The sequence below is a fragment of the Notolabrus celidotus genome, chromosome 3, assembly GCF_009762535.1.
Source record: "Notolabrus celidotus isolate fNotCel1 chromosome 3, fNotCel1.pri, whole genome shotgun sequence".
NCBI lineage: Eukaryota > Metazoa > Chordata > Actinopteri > Labriformes > Labridae > Notolabrus > Notolabrus celidotus.
This window is the reverse complement of record NC_048274.1, coordinates 11173684-11193981: the sequence shown is the minus strand read 5'-3', so window position 1 is coordinate 11193981 and position 20298 is coordinate 11173684. Positions and strand designations below refer to the sequence as shown.

The following is a 20298-nucleotide window of genomic DNA, read 5'->3' as shown; positions in this document are numbered from 1 at the left end:
GGAGTCCCTGAGCTCCCTTGTCTCGCAGGTTCCTCTGAATCACTGCAGTAGACAGCGTGCTGCTGTGGGCGTGCCAGACTCCAGCAGCAGCAACTACATCATCTCTCTATTTATCTCCTCTATCACTCTCTCCAACTTGGTCTCAGCAGATGTCTATCTAACATGAGTCTGGTCCTGCTGGAGGTTTCTGCCTGTTAAAGGAAGTTTTTCCTAGCCACTGTAACTTGCTAAATGCTGCAAAGTGCTCTGCTCATGGTGGATTAAGATGAGATCAGACTGATTCATGTCTGTAAGATGGGACTGGATCTTACCCTCTCTGGATGTTGGGTCTTTAGTTAATAATACAACATAGAGTACGGTCTAGACCTGCTCTGTTTTTATCATTTGTTGTGATTTGGCGCTGTATAAATAAAGATTGATTGATTGGTTGATTGATACCAGACGGTGAAATCACACACGAGGGAGCTATGATCACAATGAGCAGCATTGGTTACACAATGGGGCTGGTTCTGCCTGCAGTACCAATGAATTGACAGCAGGGGGAGGCAGATCACTTTGTTTCTTGTGACTGTCAAAATTAGACACCTGCTGATCTCTGTTGCAAATTGGTCACCTGTTAAGAGAATGGTTGTGTCTCATATCTTATTTTTACTGCAGGATGGGACATGAAAACATCATCTGTAGCTGTAAACTTTATTAGAATGAATGAAGTCTTACTCTGCAACTCATGAATGATGAAACAGAGGCGCAAACCACCAGACGAATCTTTGAATGTTCAAACTGAATTTGTTTAGGGATGGATGGGATCTCAGTGATGGAATAAGCGGCCTGTTTTCTTTTCAAATAAAGCATCAGAGACGTTCTCCGTCAGGCCAGTTTTCTTATTAGACCACATCTATGTTTTTGCTTTAAGTCCTATAGACAAGGTCACGATTTCCCTCCTACAGCTCAGGATCAATGTGTGTTGACCATGGGGTAAATATCCTGCCTAGCTGTGTGTCATGTCGGTTCAGTGGAACCTTGTACTGAGAGCAGTAGGGAAATGCCCTCTGGCCAGGAGATGTGCTCAGAATCTGAAAGCAGATGACTGCCTGTGTACGCACGTGGAATAATAATGTACACATGATCCACTGCCAAGCTGTTATACAAATGAGACAGTGCTACAGATGTGGAGCAAACGCTGAGGTGTGCTTTGATTTCTCATGACCTTAAAGGAAACATATGTTGAGTGTGAACCTTGACCTTCGCTTACTGTGTTCTCAGGTTGTTCTAAAATAGACCAAAGTGACATCAGAAGGGTTCCCCTCTGTGTGTTCTTTGCTCACCTGCCATCTGTCTCACCTTATAGTTGCATAAGTGCAGCCAGGTAATGAAGAGCTTTTACTGGAGAGGGGTGCTTAAATAGAGTTGCAATGAAACTGCAATTTATTGGACTTTTCTGCATCCTTCTACTTTTATTCCGTTTAAGTTCAAGTGATTTTTTTCCTTTCCCTACAATTTATTCTGCATATTTTGAAAAGTTAAGGTTTGGGTCTTACATGCAAAAGTTTCTGAAGCTTTTGCAAAGTACAATGCACTTAAAGAAGCCTATTGAGGACAAAACTAGGGACTCACAACATTTCTTGAGACCTCTTAACCCTCCTGTTATGTTTGTTTCTTAGGGACAGTAATAATGCTCCTGGATCAACTTGACCTGGGGCATATTCAATGATCCAAGTGTCCGAACCCAAAAAATCACAATCATTTAAAAAAAAATGTCATTATTAACACCATTACTAACAATTTAAATTAATATTTTGTGCAATGGTGTTCTTTAATTCTCACAGATCATAGTTCAATGAGGAGAACTCTCATTTCTTAGGAAAATTCACATTAAAACATGTTTTAATGTACATTGAAAAGCCCTAAATATAAATACAATAGTTTCATATGACATAGATTTTTGTTTATTTTATTTTATTTTACATTTTGAATTTTTTTAAATATATGTACTGCAAATGTACATATTGCAAATGTGTGAAATGAGCCATTTTCATTGTATATGTTGTTTACTCTAATTAAGCCAAGAAGAAGAAGTTTCACAGCAAAAATAATATTTTTTATTTATTTTTGAACTTAATTACTTTAGTTAATTTGACCCGCAACATAACAGGAGGGTTATACAAGAAAGCAGAGTGTCTTTTGTCACATGTTTGTAAAGATGTGTATGATCCACATAACTGGGTTTAAGTGAGTCAAAGTCTAAAGTAAAGTAATTCACTGATTGAAAATTTGGAGGAGAAATTGATGAACCCAAACGTGTAGCAGAGAACATTTTTCAAATCTCTCCTTTTCTGGCTCCCAGCATGGATGCCGGGAAACTGGACTAAATTACCTGCCTGTAAAGCTGCCATATCTAAATGTCCCCGCTCTTCAAACTCAAATCTATTTGATAATAACTGCAGTTGGTTCTCGCTTGCTGGCTGTGACAATTCCCTGCCAAGAAAAAAAAAAGCCACCTGTAGAGCCCACGTGCTGGGGGAGCAAAATTCCCATCCTTCTTTCTCTGAGGCTTGTTTGGAGTGTGTTTTCATCAGTTGCCCACGCACACCCACTGTGCCTATCTGTAGCCCTGCGCTCCTGTCATCCTCCACTGCTGCTTCCTGTGTCGTGACAGCTCTCTGTTTTATCCTCTTACGTGCCGTCACCCTCCGCTCCCCTGGAATTTCAATCTCATGTTCTCTCTTGTTTCTTCTCTCCTCCGCCACCAACACCATCAGCATCCCCTGCCTTCATCTTGTCTTCACATGTCTCCTGGAGAGTCGTGAGCAGAGGAGTGCAGAGGGATGCTGCTCTCCGTGGTGAGACATTCTTCTGCCAGGTTTAACTTTGAGGATGTTAGATAAGTTGGTAAATTAGACAGCCTTTCAAAACATGACACAAATCACAGTTTCTTTTTTTTTCTTAGATGTTATCTAATGTCAAAGATGCAGAGATATGCAGCGCGTGGGAGGCAGAGCAGGAAATTTTCTTAATTCCAAGGATCAGCGTCTATTTCTGAAGATCTGTGTAAATCACTTTTACAGTCTTGGGCACATTTCTGCCTGGACTGGAAGAGAACGAGGAATTATAGAGAGCAAATGCATCCCTGTATTTCCAGCAGTGTCTGTGTTTGTAATTAATCTTCTATAAAAGAACTTGATGGTACCAACACTCAAAATTTAATTAAACTGGGACTGGAAGTGAGTTAGCAGCAGCAATTCTTGGAAATCGTGACAGAAAGTATCACTCTAAAGTCTGCTGGTTTACACTTCCGTCTTTAGTTTGCAAATCTGCTTCAGACTGTGTGCTTGATGAGTTGCACGACTTTTGTGCAGCACTGGAAGTAACTGAGAATATCCACTCTACTTACTCTAGCTGTTACTGGTTACTTATCAGGTCAGTATTTCACATAAAAGACCTATAGAGCTTTTTAAATATCCTTATTCATCATTAAAATAACAGTTCTGACCCCCTCTGGTTTGTGATCTCTTCATATTGGGCTGATTTCTGTATGCAACAGCACAAAGAAGATGCTGGTTTATCTCTAAAAGTTTTAAATCACCTTTGGTTGTAGAGTTTAAATCATTACCCCTCGTGAATGATTATGTTTCTGATGTGCCTGTGATCTCGACGACATTGGAAATGAGGGAAAACTCAATGTCCTTTCAAGAATAAATAACCTATTTTGGCAATTTTCAAAACAGATGTTGAGAGCGACAGACTGACCACTCTGTCTGTGTGCTGTCTTGGTTTTGTGTTGTTCACATTTAACAAGATGTCAATAAACATATCTGTGAAGAAGAAAAAAAGAATAAATAAAGGTTTGGGAGAAAGCCTGATATATATACATGTATTTAAGTTTGAGTGGCTGAATTCATTTCCTTTCTGATTAATCTCATGACTTAAGATTTACTTGGTGCCCTTTAAGAGGGGGTTTTATTCTTGTGGGAAACACTGGAATAACATATCTAACATAATTTAATAATAGACTAATAAAAACATGGTAGATGTAGATGCATATTCACTGTAGACACGTCACATGTGCCTTTTAATGCATTTCATCATTCCATTCATAATGTTTTTTTATTTATTTTGTTTTTCTAAAGTTAGATTTTTGGGCATTTTTGCCTTTTATTGATAGGACAGCTGAAGAGAAACAGGAAATGTTGGGAGAAGAGAGAGGGGGAGGACATTCAGTAAATAGACGAGGCTGGAATCGAATCTGCGACCACTGCGACGAAGGCCATAGCCTTTGTATGTGGGGCGCACGCTTGGACAGCTAGACCAATGGCACCCCTGTTTTTTATTTCTATTGTATATTTTTGTTTTATTGCAAACTGTTTGCTCTGATATTAATTCAGTTTTGATGTTGTTGCATTTGTAAGATGACCTTAAGTGTCTTTAAAGGCACCCATGAATAAAATGTATTATCATTTTTATTATTATAACACTTGTAAGAACCCTCAATAGCATAATAATGTCACATATGAGGTATAAAAACTGGATTGAAAAGCTGTTTTTCTGCAAGACTTCCTTTTTCTTTAAGAACATGTTGCTGATGATACTTGCCAATGTGCTTTTACTCCATAGTGTTTTTATTGCAGTATTATTACTTAAAAGTTTGATTTCTTTTCATAATGCATGACACCTTTAACAAAAGACAGGCTTTTACGCCTGTGTGTAGAATCAAATTCACAACCACGACTTACAGAAACAATAAAAACAAGCTCATGAAAAATTCATAACAATACCAGCTGTTTCTTTGTTTTATATACACATTTATATTTTTGATATATACACTGTACAGATTTCAAAAAATAAATGGTTGATATTTCACATTGTGCACCTCACGGATGTGTAACTACAAAGAGAAGAGGGAGTGAGAGAGGGGGCTGAGTGATACCAAGGACAGACAGATATCAACAACCCCAGTAAATACTGATGACTTTTTTTCTTTTTTCATACAGGACACTTCACGATCATTTGTACAGTATATTAATTAAAATGTTGCTGGTAAACCTCTCTTTGTCTCAAGCTTTCCCTCCCAAAAGAGAATGCCCTAAATCAGAAATGCGAGCGTGTCCGGTGAAATGGACCAGTTTATGGCATTTGGCTTGTGAGGAGTGTGGGCGGACATTTCTAGCTCGATTTCTTAAAACTGAAACACACAAAACCCCTGACTAATATTCAACCTCAACTGAATCTGCATTGATTTAAGTGACTTTCATTAAGCCTTTGGAATGTAATGCCTTGTTTAACACACAGGGCTGTCAGGACAGACTGTGTTCCTGGTTATTTTGGGACGCTCCGATGCTCTGACCTGAGATGTAGCTAACAGTGATGCAAAGAGGTGATGATTACCTCCTGTCTCACCTTTTTTTTCCCTCCCCCCCTCCCTGACACTTGGAGGGAGGGAGCGCATATGGTGAAGAGCGAGGCGTGGCTGGGTTCATAAGGCACACACAGAACACTTAGTGCCAGAAAGCATGTGTGCACAACGGGGGTGTTTTGGGGATACGTCAGCTGTGATTTTAAGGAGCCACCCTTCTTCTTTTTTTCTGGTCTTGGTGAATCATATCGGGCTAGATTAGAAGGACAGAAAGGACAAAATGTGGGTAGCTGCTTCCGTTTGAACTAAAAATCTGTTGTATTATGCAAAATAGTAGACTGGATTCATCGAAGGTTTGTGTAAAGCTTGTTTCTGACAGTTTTTTCTTTAACCTTGGGTCTCAGCTCATGTATAACAGATTCGCCTCCCAAACCAAAAACCCTTTTAAACCACTCATGAGGAAAATAACCCTGCTATTAAGAGAGGTTTGTTCCAGCATCGGCGTCAACAAGTGCAGTGAATTTTAAAGAAGTGACAGCTCTTTAAAAAAAACAGATTTCTTTGTACATCTGGATCATTTCATACAGAATAAAAACAGTAAACAATGTTGTTCTGTATTAAACTGGCAAAATAGAACTCAGTGCAGATATATACACACAGAGACCCACAAAAAACACAATCACACCAACTAAACTTTGAATACTGACACTCACCCACAGTGCAGACACACACACACACACACACACACACACACACACACACACACACACCCACATACAGATGCAGACACGAGCACACATCCAGCAGACCAAACAAACAGTGGAATGTAAAAAGACCCCCCCAACCAAGAAGTATTACTCTAATTTGTTTCCACTCATCTGGTCAGCACAGATCTATACGGGACTCAGGGGAGGTCACATTCAGGCAGTGAAGCAAGCAACTGGAAGTTCAAAGACAACAAAACGACAAATAAATATCCTTGGACCGAGTGTTTGAGTACAAAATGAAAAAAAGAAGGTCTATGCTGCATGGAGTAATACCACAGACATGTTAGAACCACAGTAACGTGATCAGATATCTCACTGCAATGGTTTTTCTGAACATGTTACCATCTGTAACCATTAAAGAGCGATTAACTCTCTGCATTCATGCATTTTTTAGTCAAGCAAAGTCACAAAATATTGCAAGATTTAAAGTCGAGGTCCTTCTTCGGAACGCTGTCGCAGAAAATAAAGAAAGCTATCATGGGGCAGTGCTGTGCTGTTTCATTATCTTTTAGTCTTCTGCAGCAAAGGGTCATTTTTTGTCCCATAATGTTTACCTTGATGTGATCTTAACCACAACTGAGTCACACCTGCTGAGAAGCACTGACTGTGACTGAAGGAAGCTATAAGGCAGTAAACAGCGAGAGAGGGGACCTAAAGTGAAGATCTTCTCATATCATGAAATCAAAAATGCCTCTGGTAACATCACGCTGTGCACACGCTTTGTTTTTTTGATGTGCCGCTGAGACCTTTTCCACCTCTGAAATGCGATGGAGGTAAATTTTGTTTTCAGAGATCAAATAATTGATGCTGTTGAGGCCAGATGTTGTTGTCAGCTGTTTTTGCTCAAAATGAATTCATAATGAAAACCATTCACTGAGGGGTTTGTGGATTATCTGATTAACCATGGCATTGTTTCTGGAAAAAAACAAGCTGCAGTTGAATCCTTCAAAAGCTATTTTAAATGCAGCTAGCACCACAATGAAATCCCTTTCATCTGCTTTGTATTTGCATACAGCAGCAGTGGATTCAGGGACTCAAACCCCAGTCATATAAAGCTGTCAGCCTCAATACCTCCAAAGGTGTGCATGTGTGTGTGTTGTTTGTGTGAACTGACCTTATAATCTTAGTGACCTCCCCATGTCTCCAGCTAACCCCAACACCACAAATACAATACCTTAACTTTAGATTATCAAGGGAAATGCTGCTTCAACACTATCTCTAGTTTAGCTTCGTCCAAGTCCAACATACTCCCTCATTCACACACAAACACACACAGCCATGAACCCACACTTCCACACTGCTGGAAGCTGGCTTTTTGCTTATTTTCTGTGTCTGGAAGAACAGATTATTTCTCTGTTTTCTTTTGGAAAAAAAAAAAACATTTATTATTTCAATCTTTTTCCGTTCGTTGGAATTTCTTTTCCAGAGAGAACATTTTTTTGACACTTGCTCTACGGGACCAGCTTTAAGTGTTCATGTTCAAACCTTTTTTTTTGTTGTTGTAGAACAACTTCATTTTGGGTTACAGCACATCACCCACAGCACGCACAGACGACAAAGGGGTCCAGCCAGGGGAGAATTATTACAGCGGTGCCAGAGAGAGTGTGAAAAGTGGGAACCATCAAACATGAGCTGAATGACGGAGACCAATTCCAGTCTGATTCATCTTAGATACAGCCTCTTTCTCTCCCTTTGCTTGAGTTGGATTTCCTGAAATGTTCAGGCATTTGGATTTTGTGGAGAAGTGAGGGAAGAGTTGGAGATTCCTCGCTGTAACATTGGATGTAAAAGGTTAAAGGTCACAGGTTTCAACGCTGCCCATCTTGCCACCACAGAGGATCATCTGTTTGATCCATTTTTGGTTGGTAGTTTGAATTCATGGGTGGCAAGAGGTGCTGCTGATGTTAAATACCAGGCGTGTTTGACAAGGTGAAGGACAGACTGAGAGACATCTATTAAAAAAAAAGAATGAGAGGATAAGGAGCGGAGACATCAAAGACATTTAAGGGATGAAAGGGGGGTCAGGTGGGAATCAGAGCTTGACAAAGGTGAAATGTAAGGATGGTGTCATGAGGACTGAGGGTGGAGGATATCAAAGAGGCCTGAGAACAAAGAGATGACACATATTATCTGCAGCCAAAGACTGCAGTTAGAGGGTAGAGGGGATATGTGCTGAGGGCAGGGTGATGCTGAATTCTGGGGTGGGAAACCCTGTACGCAGAAGGGTCGCTGGTTCCTCAGGCCTTCAGAGCGTGCCACTGGGCCACAGCATTACGAGGGCGACCCATCATGTCTTTCCAGTGTTTTACCTCCGCAGGGCCGCTCTTCCAGGAAAGATAAATCTGTGAAAGAAATAAAAAAAGAGTAGTGTATCTCTTGTAATGTCACACAGGGGTCGATGTTATTTGTGGAGAGATTTTCCCCAAAAAATGCTGTGGGGTATTAAGAAAAAAAAAAAGTCTTAAGTCTCGCCCTGCTTTCAGCTGTAAGCCTGCCACTCTAATAAGAGTTTAACTCAAATCCAGAGCAGAAAAAAGCCTCCAGAAGAGGAGATTTCACTTGCAGTAATACTATGAGAAAGCTAATGCTGACAGTAATGAAGAACAGACACTAAGTAGAAAGAAATCTGGATCTGTCATGTCACAGGGAACACTGCTCACGTCTTTCTGTCCTCTTATCAGACACAACTTATCCATGAATGTGGTATTATGGGAAACATATAATAACTGGTGTGTGTGCATGTGTAGGCAGATAATGTATATGGTTAGCATGGCAAGTAGAGCACCTGCAGGATTTGTGTGAACGTCGGAGAACACAATAGCTCATCTCTGCAGTATACAGCTCAGATTAGAGATTATTCTTCAGAGTCTGCTCGAGCGTGGATTTTAGTGGAGCTTTGGGATTTTAGGCGTTTAAGATACAAAAGAAATAATACAGTTATGAATTCTGTCACAGCTCATACTCACAGAGGTGTGGAAATGTGGTTAATTAATAAATGAAGTCTGAATGCACGAGGACTGGGGACCCTGTCAGAGTTGGGTTTAGCACCAATAACGGATTTAGCGATGGGGTAAAATGAAAAAGGATGGAATACTGCAACATTAAAAACAGAAAACTAATGCTCTATTTTCGGGCTTTGTAAATTTTTAATTAATTCCTGGAAATAATTTAATTTGGCAATGATTATAACAGAGGCAGAGACAGCTTCTAATTGGTAAACTCAATTTATTCTGATTGAAAGCTGAGCTGGCGTAGCCTTGGCTCTCTTAATCACGCAGACAGTGAATCGGCTCAACATGCAAAAATGTTACTTAGTTGACATGCAGCCATACAGCTGAACATTTACGAAGGATTAAGTTCTCAATAACAACTAAAACAGAATGAATAAAGATGAATTTGACTGTCTGAGTGGCTGTTTCAAAGAAAATCTGTCAGAAAGCAACAAACTAAGTAAGGGATAATTTATGTCTCACACTGTCTGGATTTTATTTCCCATAATAACCTGCTAATCATACATTATCCCACTTATTACCTGGCTACTAACCTAAAATACAAACACGTTGTTAAAAAACATTTATCAAAAGATTATTTTATTGATCTTAAAGCTGCTGTTGGTAGGAATAGTGTAAAAAAACCCATTACTTTTTTTCCTGCTGGGTTTGGAGAAAAGGTCATAATACCCATCAGTACTCATCAGTAAGTGAAGTAATTTGAGACTATTGCAAAATCTCTGTTTTCCAATGACTGTCTTGTATCAAGCAATTTTATTATTCCCCTCGTTCCCTTTATGATGAACCAATCATAGCTAACCTCCAATCCTCTGCCCAGATTGGTTAAGGGGCGGCCCCTACTACGTCCTCCGATTGGTTATGAGTCCGGCGCTATCATGACTGCACGTGTCGATCTGTGTTGGGGGGCTAAGAGGAAATCTGGTTGGGAGGGATAGTGTTGACATTCGAAGTCCCTCTCTCTGAACAGATGTTTACTCTGTGACTACCAACAGCAGCTTTCAATGATCTATGTATACAGTTTTAAAAAAACATAGTCCCAGTGATTCCTCGTCAGTTAACATGCCATGGTTCAATGGATTCTCATCTGCCTGTTGCAGTCGATTTAACATGAAACTGTCCTCATTCAGCTCCCCTTCTTCTCTGAGCTCTGCGGTTCACACACCTTTAAAAATAAACAAGGCAATGTCACAGCTTTGAACCCTGCTGCTATCATCACCACCGCTCATGGTTTAAGTTTCTTGGTAGAGATCACTAACCTAAAGTTTCTCCCACCTGCTCTGCTTGTTGATGATATTGCTGGACAGGATCCAATATGAAAACATCCGTAGCCACATTGTTTTGATGCCAACAGTTTTACCTCATCTTACAGTCTATGGTGTCAACAAGCAGAAGCAAAATGTGCTGGAACTCTTTCCCCTGGATTTATTTGACATAGCATGCGATCAGTTTGCCTCTTGCGTTGCTCGTGTTAGTGAAAGTTAATAACTGTTTTCAAGGGGTTTTGACCAATCAGAATCAAGCATTTTACACAACTGGTAGATCAGTAAGAAAGCTGGGTAATAATTCAAGATAGCTAAACTCTTGAGCTCATGTTCTCAGATATTATAAAGCATTATTACCTGATGTCTTACTAGTTACCCCGCAGTGTAAAATACTCGGTTCTTATTGGTCCAAATCCTGCAACAATGGTTATTAAGTCAGCCACCCCAGGGAAAACCTGATCACACACACAACATTAAATCAATCTGCAGAAAGGACATTTAACCTCTGTCTGTTGACACTGTGGCAAAAACGTTATTGTCCGTCTCAAGCTGGTCTTCAGAGTTGTTAATTATGACAGTTACAAGGCACAGGTGTGAGACCTGCTCACCCTGTCAGGATTCTAGTTTGCATAACCGCCTGCTCACTTTGCATCATCCCTTTGACATTCCAGTTGATCAAGACATAAGTAATTGATCTACTGGAATTAATATACAAAATGTATGGATCATTTGCCTCCTTTAGTTTTGTTTTGTGCATGGATCTGCATGGAATTCACATGAACCATACACAAATTATTAAGGCAACAAATAGAGAAAGAATGGGCCTTTTACTGAAATCAAAATGAATATTTAAGTTGTAATAAGGTGACTTATGACTCACATGATTTACTGTAAATGTAAATTTTTTAAACATGTGCATATATCTGCTCTGGCCTGCGTTGGTCATTGTTGTGAGTCGAAATAAAAGCGGTTAGATTGTGATTTTAAAGAGCAGTGTTTTCGTTTCACTGGTTGGTTGTATATCTATTCATAAACCACTAATAAGGAAGAGTGGTCTGCATGTTCCAGCAGGGGTCAGTAGAGACTGGCTCAGTCATCAGCTCCTGACTGTCTGTCACAGAGTTAGAAACGCACAGAGCAAGAGAAGAAGAAGAAGAGAGGAAGAAGGAAGAGGCGAGGAAGAGGGACGGAGGTACCTTTCCAATGACATCATTGCGACTGAGCCTGTCCTTGTCCATGACGGTGATAATTATGGTGGTCTCCCTCAGCACGTGGGCAGGCACGTCAAAGGGGAAGGACTCGTTGAAGACGGGGTTGAGACAGCGCTTCATTACCACTGTCTTCTTCTTCTCCACTCGCTTGTCCTTGTGCATCAACCACACTTTTACATATGGGTCTACGGGAGAGAGTGAGGGGGGGTATGTCAATTTGCAATATCTTTCTCCTGTTGGATGCAGTGTTAGTTTGTGTGCGATCATGGCTTTAACACCATTTTGTCGTGAACAAAATCTCATTCTCTTGTTTTATTTTTGCAGAAGCCCCGATGTAGAAGGCGAAAATAAAAGGACATGCAAGATGAAGGAGCATTTATTATACCAGAAGTGCCTCCGATGTCCATGGCTTTGAGGTTGCGGGCTTTGATGATGCTCACAGTGATGGTGTTGGCTGTGGGGTTGTAGCACAGAGACACCAGCAGATCCCCTCGACTCCCCTGCAAAAATTAAACACAACAATAACAGTGGCTTGTTTACTTTTTTATTGCCTTTTCACATTGTTTTCCCCTCTGTTGCTCTCTGTGTGTTTCCGTTTTCCCTCCTCTGGCTGTCTGTGTTCTCATCGTCTACCTGTCAGCCTCTCCATATTCCCCTTCTATCTCTTCTCCCACCAGCACGCTGCCACAGCTCCCCCGGGAGCATCACGCCAGCCAGGAATGACATCACCCGTTACATTCTGTCCCGTCTTCTCCTTCCCCTCCTCCCCTCTTCTTCTCTCCTCCACCTCCTTCTTTCCTTCCCTCCCTTCCCCCGTTTTCCCTTTCTACTCACGCTGCCATCGCTACATGGTTTCAGCTCCTTCCAGAAAGTCTGCATGTTTGCCAGGTCCAGCTTGTTGAGGGGGATGGACACCTCTCCTATGGGGTCGTTCCTGCTGAAGCGGTCGTAGTCGAGGACCTGCAGGTACAGAGTTCTCTGCACCACCTTCTCGTAGGGGAACCCTGGGAGAGCAAAAGAAAGGAAGCAGTTTGTCACACTGCTGCACATACATGAATATAAAGTCAGCATGATTATATTTGAGTAGCTAACCTTCAAACAGGAAGGTCTCGTTCCAGTGGGGGTTCAGGTTCTTCCTCTTGACTTTGGTCTCCAGTTTGTGCTTCTTGTCTGGCAGAAGGTACAGTTTGACAAACGGATCAGATGTGCCGGAAAAGTCCTTTGCGGGTAAATCCTGCCCCTTGAGGATTTTTACAGTGAGGGTGGAATCCTGAAAACTGTATCCAACACTGAACTGAATACGACCCAGCTTCTCACACACTGGACCCTCGTGATCATCCTCCTCGGAGCCTGGAGACAACTGAACGACACAGGAGGACAGTTATATGATTAAATAAACTCTGGGAAGGTGAAACATTCAAACAAAATGACACTTAAGGGAACATGTGTTGTTTTATCACCACTTTATGACTCTATTTTAAAAAGATAGACTCAAAAACCAAGAGAAAAATGTCTTTAGAGACATATTATTACGCCAAATTAGATTTTACTTGTGATAACTTTTTCTCAAGAGGACTTTTATTCTTGTCTATGAAGTACACCAGGAGCAAATCAATTTAAAGATGGTTTGAGTTGGTGGTTCTGTTGATTTATGTAGCACTATACTAAGTGGTGTCTTTTATTTTTAGGCCTCTTTCCTTGATCCAGCTAAATGAGGAGGACAGAGTATTAAATATACAACACAATAGACAGCACAACAAACGGAATCCTTAAAATGACCATGAAGTTGTTGACAGAGCAAACTTGAGTCAAGATCTACTTACTCACTCGTTCAGAGCTCAGGAGCTTTTAGCGTCATCACAAAGTGCTCATCAGCAGACTGTGTTTGCTCTCCATAGAATAAACTACTGAGTATGTGTTATATAACCGAGCAGTGAATGAGTAAAAGAGGGCAGGATTGTGGACACGGTGACCGTTCTCTCTTCGATTTGTGAAACGTTCTCTGGTGATGTGAGACTAGTAATGGAGTATAGGGTAAACAAAGCGTTGTAGATCAATGGTGCAGACACTAAGATGTATTCCAGGATGTCACACAGAAACGCTTTCAACAAGCAGACAGGTGGTAAAACACTGAGCAGACAGGTGGTAAAACACTGAGCATATAATGTGGATTTCAATCCAAACGGGGCACTAATTGTGCTCTTTAGCTTTAAAGACACAGCCGCAGACCGACAAACTGGCATAATGCTATAGCACATGGCGGTGCGATAAAGGCAGAGTGTCCATGGCTGTGTGGAGATGAGAGGCCGATTATCTGCCGGTAGACAGACCCTCTGACTGATGGTGGCGTGGCCTTGAGGGAGGCAGAGAAAGCCGGTCTAAAAAAATGTTATCTGATTGGCCAAGAGCTGGAGGCATTACTCAAGGAGCAGTTCCAGGAATTTAATATCCAATTCAGTATTCTCCCACATATTTCTGATGGTGCTGCTCAGCCGTATTCTCTATGCTGAATATGATCACTTTTCATTATGCAGTCCTCCACCAAACAGCTGGCCTAAATTGCTTTTCCCTATTTTGTACATTGGGCACCCTCTCTCTTTTTTTCCCAAAGTCCTTCATTCTCATTCAATTTTTAAACTTTCCTCCATGATTCTTATTTCTGAATACAAAACAACCCACGTTTAGGAGAAGATGCAAATTCTCTTGGCGCCATAACATTGGCAGGTTTTTCAAAACACTAACAGGTACGACATCTGGTGAAGTTCTTTTACTTTATTGCTCACAAAACTATTGAAGATACCAAAACCCACGATGAATTCTCTCTACTGACAAATATCTGTTTGAAGTGCCATAAGGCCTTTTCCTCAACTCCTTTCAAACTTACTGTCATCTAAAAACTATTAAAATGCAAAAATCTGCAATATATTATACAGGCTGCCATGTTCCCTCATTACAATAAAAATTGGCGCCACTCTCCTGCTGCTGTACTTTGGTTGTTTGAGGGGCAGCGGTGAGAACAAAAAAAAGGGGCACCTCCTTTCAAACCCCTGGTATTCACAGTTTAGGGTGAATTTAAATGTATTGAGACAGAGGTAACAGGAGGGGGGTCTGTGGTCCTCCCACAGAATTTTGAGCATTCTAACACTTAATTCTCTGCATTGTGGTGAATATTTTTGTGACCAATTGCTGTTTAAATTGAATTATGTAAATTTCAAGTTTGATTCAAGTTTTACACTCTGGTGTTTTTATTTAATTTTTTTAAAATTGTAATTCTTTGTATTTGTTCTTATTGTCTGTTTTTAACATGTCCAAAGATTAGGGTTAGGAATAAAGTCCACTGACACAAATCAAAGGTTAGGGTTAGGGACAAACTTGGAAGGTTAGGGTTAGGCAAGAGCCCCGAGAGGGTTTAGGGTAAGGGTATGGTGAGGACATAGGTTTTGAACAAGCCCAAAGGTTAGGGTTAGGGATATAGTTCACTGACAAATACTAAGGGTTCGGGACTAAAACCACTGATGGTTCGGGTTAGGCATTAAGTCCACTGAAAAATACTAAGTGTTAAGGCTGATTTATACTTCTGCGTCTCCCCTACACAGCAGGGGCTGACGCGGACATGAGCCCCACATACTTGTGCGTCGATGTGTCTGTGTTGCGCAGCAATTCTCCGCCGAAACGCTTGAGGGCAGTGTGGTCTCTCTGATAGCCGGCCGCCTGCTTCCGGTCCCGCTACGATCTCTGTTTACTTTTCCACAGAGATTCAGAGCGTGTTATGATAATCTACAGCTGATACATGTTGCTGTTTATCATACAGACATGATTACATGAAGAACAGAGAGGAGGAGATGAAATACACGGCCGATGTGCGGCTGATGTCCGGGATCCCGGAAGTGCTGTAAATGCGGGAAAGACAAAGCCGCCGAGCAGACCAATCACAGGGCTTGCGGTCCGCGTTGGCTCTACGGGGAGTTACATTTTGGAGGAGGTGCACGTCAGCTACGTGCGTAGGCCTCGGCGTAGGTACGGAAGCTACGCGGATCCCCGGCGTAGGGTAAGCTGTAGTATAAATCGCAGAAGTATAAATCAGCCTTAAGGGTTCGGGACTAAAACCACTGATGGTTCGGGTTAGGCAATAAGTCCACTGAAAAATACTAAGTGTTAGGGTTATGCATTTTAGGGTCAGGGTAAGGGTTCGGCCTGTTAATAACTTTGCTGTTTTAATTATGTGTCTTTGAGCACTTTGAGATTTGCTCTAAATGTAAAGTGTGTTATAAATAAAATGTATTTTTATGATTATAGAGAGATGTCAGAGTGAGGAGGCTACCATCAACCAGCGCCACCCGAACAGTTGGGGGTTCAGCATCTCGTCAGTGCCCAGGCAAATTAATTACCCCCCCCCCCCAGCCACGGGTCATATTGCCAAACTTGAACTAGTGGCCATCTGGTTCCCAAGCCAAGTCCCTGTGGACTGAGCTACTGCTGCCCCATAGAGTGTCCTGTTTTTACCTGAAGTTTACTAGAGGGGCATCCAGAGGAAACATATTCCAAGTTAGTGACTGAAAGAGTCACGCAGAGGACACTTTATTTTACATTTAATTCACTGGAGGCGCATCCAAAGGGAAATTTTGAGCTTTAAATCCAATGGAGATGAACCCAGAGGGCACTTTTCCACATTATGTTCGTTAGAAGGGCATCCAGAGGGCACTTTATTTTGCATTATATCAACTGGAAGGGCATCTACAAGAACAACCTTTATGCGTTTTTCACAGGAAGGGCACCAGAGATAGCAATTTGTAATGTTTAATTCACCACAGCAGTATCCAAGAGGGCACTTCAGCACGGTTACTTTCAGACATGAGGGCACCAGGGAGGACGATTGCCCCTCCTGCCCCTCCTCTTGAGTACACCACTGCTGTTATGTATACCCACCAGACCAAAAAACCTTCATCAATCTACAGTTATAAATGAGGCCCAACAATTCCACCAGTTACCCTTATCTATATAATGTTTGCCAAAAGCTGTGGGGTCTCAATGTTTTTGGTAATTCTATTTTTATCTCTTGCCTCAAAAGTGAGGCATCCATACACAGAAAGTCTTCAGATATTTACTTTTTCCCACGAGTGAATGACCCAGTTTGGTGTGGGTCCAACAGACAGGTTTACAGAATCATGTAACAAGAGACAGACAATGACAGAAAACGGTACATCCTCTGCCCAGTGTTTAACCAAAAACAGCAAAAAAAACTCAACAAGTCTGTAAATGTGCTGACAAAACCGTTCACACAATACAATCCATGACTTTGTGAGTATCACATAAATGAAAGCAGTGTCAGAATACATCCTGATAAGAACAATGTAATGCCTACACGACCCCTATCCATCCACCCCCAGCTCCTATGCTGCTTGAGAGCTTTGATGTGCATGTGCTCTGACATTCAGTCATTACCCAGCATCCCTTTTATTCAATCTATGGAATACAATCTGCCATAGTCTTTTTTTTTCAACAGCAGCACAAGTGGCTCAAAAGTGCTGGATGTGTATTTTGGGCATGAAAGGAGGGTTGTGTAATATATAGATGCCTTTGGCGAAACTACCCAGAATGAGTATTATCATTAGGAAGCACCACCACAGTGAATCCTTCAGACATACCACGAGAGCCACATAATTACACCCTGCTCATACCCATCTCTGCCATATTCTCTCTCTCTGCACAGCATCGTGCGTTCCTGCAGCTAATTACCCAACCTCGCTGAATAAGGCGCACGTCCCCACCCCTCCCAATGTCTCACTTCGGGGTGATGATGACTGTACGTTTCAGTAAGCTGAGCAGCAGTAATGATCGGTGATGGACAGGTGGGTGAGCTGACTGGGATGAAGAATTTTTCCTGACTGATGAGAGATTTGTGAGGAAGAAAAACTTTTTCATCGAACTTTGGTCAAATAAACTGAAGTGTGTAGGCTTTTCTTTTCTCACTCTCTCCTCCAGAAACAACAGTGTATTATTTTCAGTGGGCGGTATACAAATACATGGAAGCACCTCAAGCAAAATGACTGTAATGTTAAGTTTGCTTTATCACAACTTTGATTTTGTTTTCTAGCTTTGGCCATCTTTTCTTTTGGTTACGATTGGAAGATGTTTCTAAAAGTTTCTGACAAATTTGAACATTCTTCTTTTCCAAACAGCGTCGGCTTCACACCCACGTGCTCGTCTGAAGGTGTAGAAATGCTCCCACGTCTCAGCAATCACTTTAACAAACTGATAGAACTACAAGTGACGGCCAAAGCAAGACTTGTTGCAAGAAGATGAAATTGTAATACTTGACACTTTGAACTCTGGGGCAAAATAACAGCTAGAATACAGGTGAGTCATTTCAGGTACATTGACAGTTAGCAGTACCTGTCACTTGGACTCAAAATTAGCCCTTAAAATCAATGTCAGCAAAGCACAAGCTGTTGTGAGTCTCTACTTCAGCTCTTCTCATTTCATGTTCTCGAGATTTTGACTCTCCATCCTCAAAACAATCTGCTTAAAATCACATCAATTAGGAGAAAACAGCTACAGTTCAGTCAGTCAGAGATATCTAAAGAAGTTGAATACTGTAAGAAAACTTTAAAACAGCTAGTTACAAACTACTTTTAGGTGTTCTTTCACTTACTCATCTCAAGGTCTGCTTTAACTTTTATTTCAGATTATGAAAGATGATCTGGAAGGTCATTCAAGTCTGTCAGACATCTCATTTATTATGATTTAAAAGTCCGGGCTGACATCAGCTGTCTTCTAAATATAGATCCAGCAAAGCTGGAAACAAATGGACCATGCATGAGTTAGCGTTGCCTCAATAAAATGTGATATGCTGTGATGACACTGTGTGTTACCATGAGCATGTCGCTGGTCACTGAGTTGGCCAGGTCAGAAACAGACGAGTTTCCATTGTGGCGACGTCCGCTCTCGTCCGGGGTCTGACCCCTGGGGCTGCTCCCTGGTTTACCTGGAGTCCTGTTGAAGTGGACACAAACACAGAAACACAGGGTCACATAAATATATCTTGCAGCATGCATTTGTGTTTTATAGTTTATAATGAAAGAAAAGCTTCACCCTACAGTAAACAATCAGCCTTACCCTTTTTCAAACCTCATTCCCCAAATGTCCAAGGAGAGGTACTAAAGGAAAGCTTTTTCCTTGTTATGTTTGGCAGAACTAAACCCCAGGAAACACTTTTTGTATACGCTATAAAAACAACTGCAGGCTTTTCCTTTTGGTCCAAAACAATGTTCCTTATTCGGTTATTTTGGGCCTCGAAATAAATCTAAATGTATTGAACCGTTCTAATACTCTTGTTGCTATATGGGAGCAACCAAGTTTAAAAAAATTTTGTGGAAACCTTCCTCTAAAAATGCAAGCGTGGAAGACCATTAAGGCACCTCTAGAGCCGGCAGGGCCAGGGTTATGTAACAGAGAAGACAGCCAGAAGCATGGAGAAACTTTACTTTGCATTCATTAATGTTTGAACCAAATCAGGGGAGAAGCACACAACACGGCTGACCTTAAACAGTTACATCTTTCTCTCTCTGTAGCTGGTTCTGATTCTGTCTTCCTTTACTGCAGTTGTACTTTCATTATGAAGGTTTTCTATAATGGTCTGTATTTTTATGATAATGGAGAAATACCAGAAAAAGTATGGATCATATTGAAACCATAATCTGGCATGTGTGTGGATAATTTCTTGCTAATAGAATAAGACTGCTACCTTGTTTATACCTGTATATACTTTATGAAACTACAGCCTGCAACCAGTCAGCTTAGCTTATCTGGCTATGTTGAATACTTGTTTCTGATTGGTAAAGTCCTCGGTACAACTGTATTTACAGCAAAAGCAACGATAGAGACGACCTGATCGCATCATATCCACTCAATTTGTGGAAAGAAGTCCAGCACATTTCATCACTGCCTGTTGACACTGTGGTAAAAACGTTACCTCCCGTCAGCATTCTAAATTGATTAATATAGCGAAAAAGTTAGCTTCCGTCTCAGGCTAGTTTTAAGGGTCTGTAATAAATAATGACACTTCTGAAAGAGGGTGTGAAAGCAGCCTGAGGAAATACTGGACCCCACCTCTGATGGAACGTTTAAAGAAAGCATACTTTTAGAATGAGAAAATATTCGCAGTAACTCTTCGATCTTTAACAAGTTAACGATAGTCATATATTTGAGCATTTGAAAATCATGACCCATCCCTAGTCCTGTTATCAAGGCAACCATAGCAGATCCTCGAAGTAACTTAATCCATATGCAGTGGTGAAGAAGAAGAAGAAGAAGAAGAAGAAGAAGAAGAAGAAGAAGAAGAAGAAGAAGAAGAAGAAGAAGAAGAAGAAGAAGAAGAAGAAGAAGAGAAACATTCCCATACACTTTGACTAAGTTCAGGGGCATCCAAAGGGCAACGTTGAGCCGGCGATCCTCCAGTTCCCAAGCCAAGTCCCTATGGACTGAGCTACTGCTGCTGTTACAGCAAGTTAATAACTAATGTTTAGCGTGAACGCGTATTGAGATATATATTTCAATGTTAGATTGCACTACAAGGTGGCTGATAAGAACCTGTTGACATCCGATCGTTACAGAGCCCAGAATCACAGGGAGAACATTTTTAGTTTTACATATAAAACATTTAAACATCAAATCATCTTTAAAACAATATTCTATGAT

At 41.1% G+C, this 20298-nt stretch overlaps 1 protein-coding gene across 1 annotated transcript; it reads right to left on the bottom strand.

Annotated features, from left to right (window-relative positions):
• Positions 1-4783: 4783 nt before the first annotated feature.
• On the bottom strand, positions 4784-18816 carry syt7b (synaptotagmin VIIb). The gene is made up of 7 exons (XM_034680089.1): positions 18718-18816; positions 18474-18594; positions 12694-12961; positions 12436-12605; positions 11987-12101; positions 11587-11786; positions 4784-8459 (listed from the first exon to the last, which is right to left on the bottom strand). The coding sequence occupies exons 1-7, from the start codon at positions 18732-18734 to the stop codon at positions 8355-8357; spliced, it is 996 nt and encodes a 331-aa protein (XP_034535980.1). The 5' UTR covers positions 18735-18816; the 3' UTR covers positions 4784-8354.
• Positions 18817-20298: the final 1482 nt, after the last annotated feature.

What these genes read in the sequence shown, in the direction of transcription:
- syt7b (XM_034680089.1), bottom strand. An exon ending in TGACCAGCGACATGCTCATG is followed by an intron (nt 12,962 to 18,473) that starts GTAACACACAGT and finishes TGTGTCGTTCAG; the next exon opens with TTGTCTCCAGGCTCCGAGGA. An exon ending in AACCATGTAGCGATGGCAGC is followed by an intron (nt 12,102 to 12,435) that starts GTGAGTAGAAAG and finishes TAATTTTTGCAG; the next exon opens with GGGAGTCGAGGGGATCTGCT.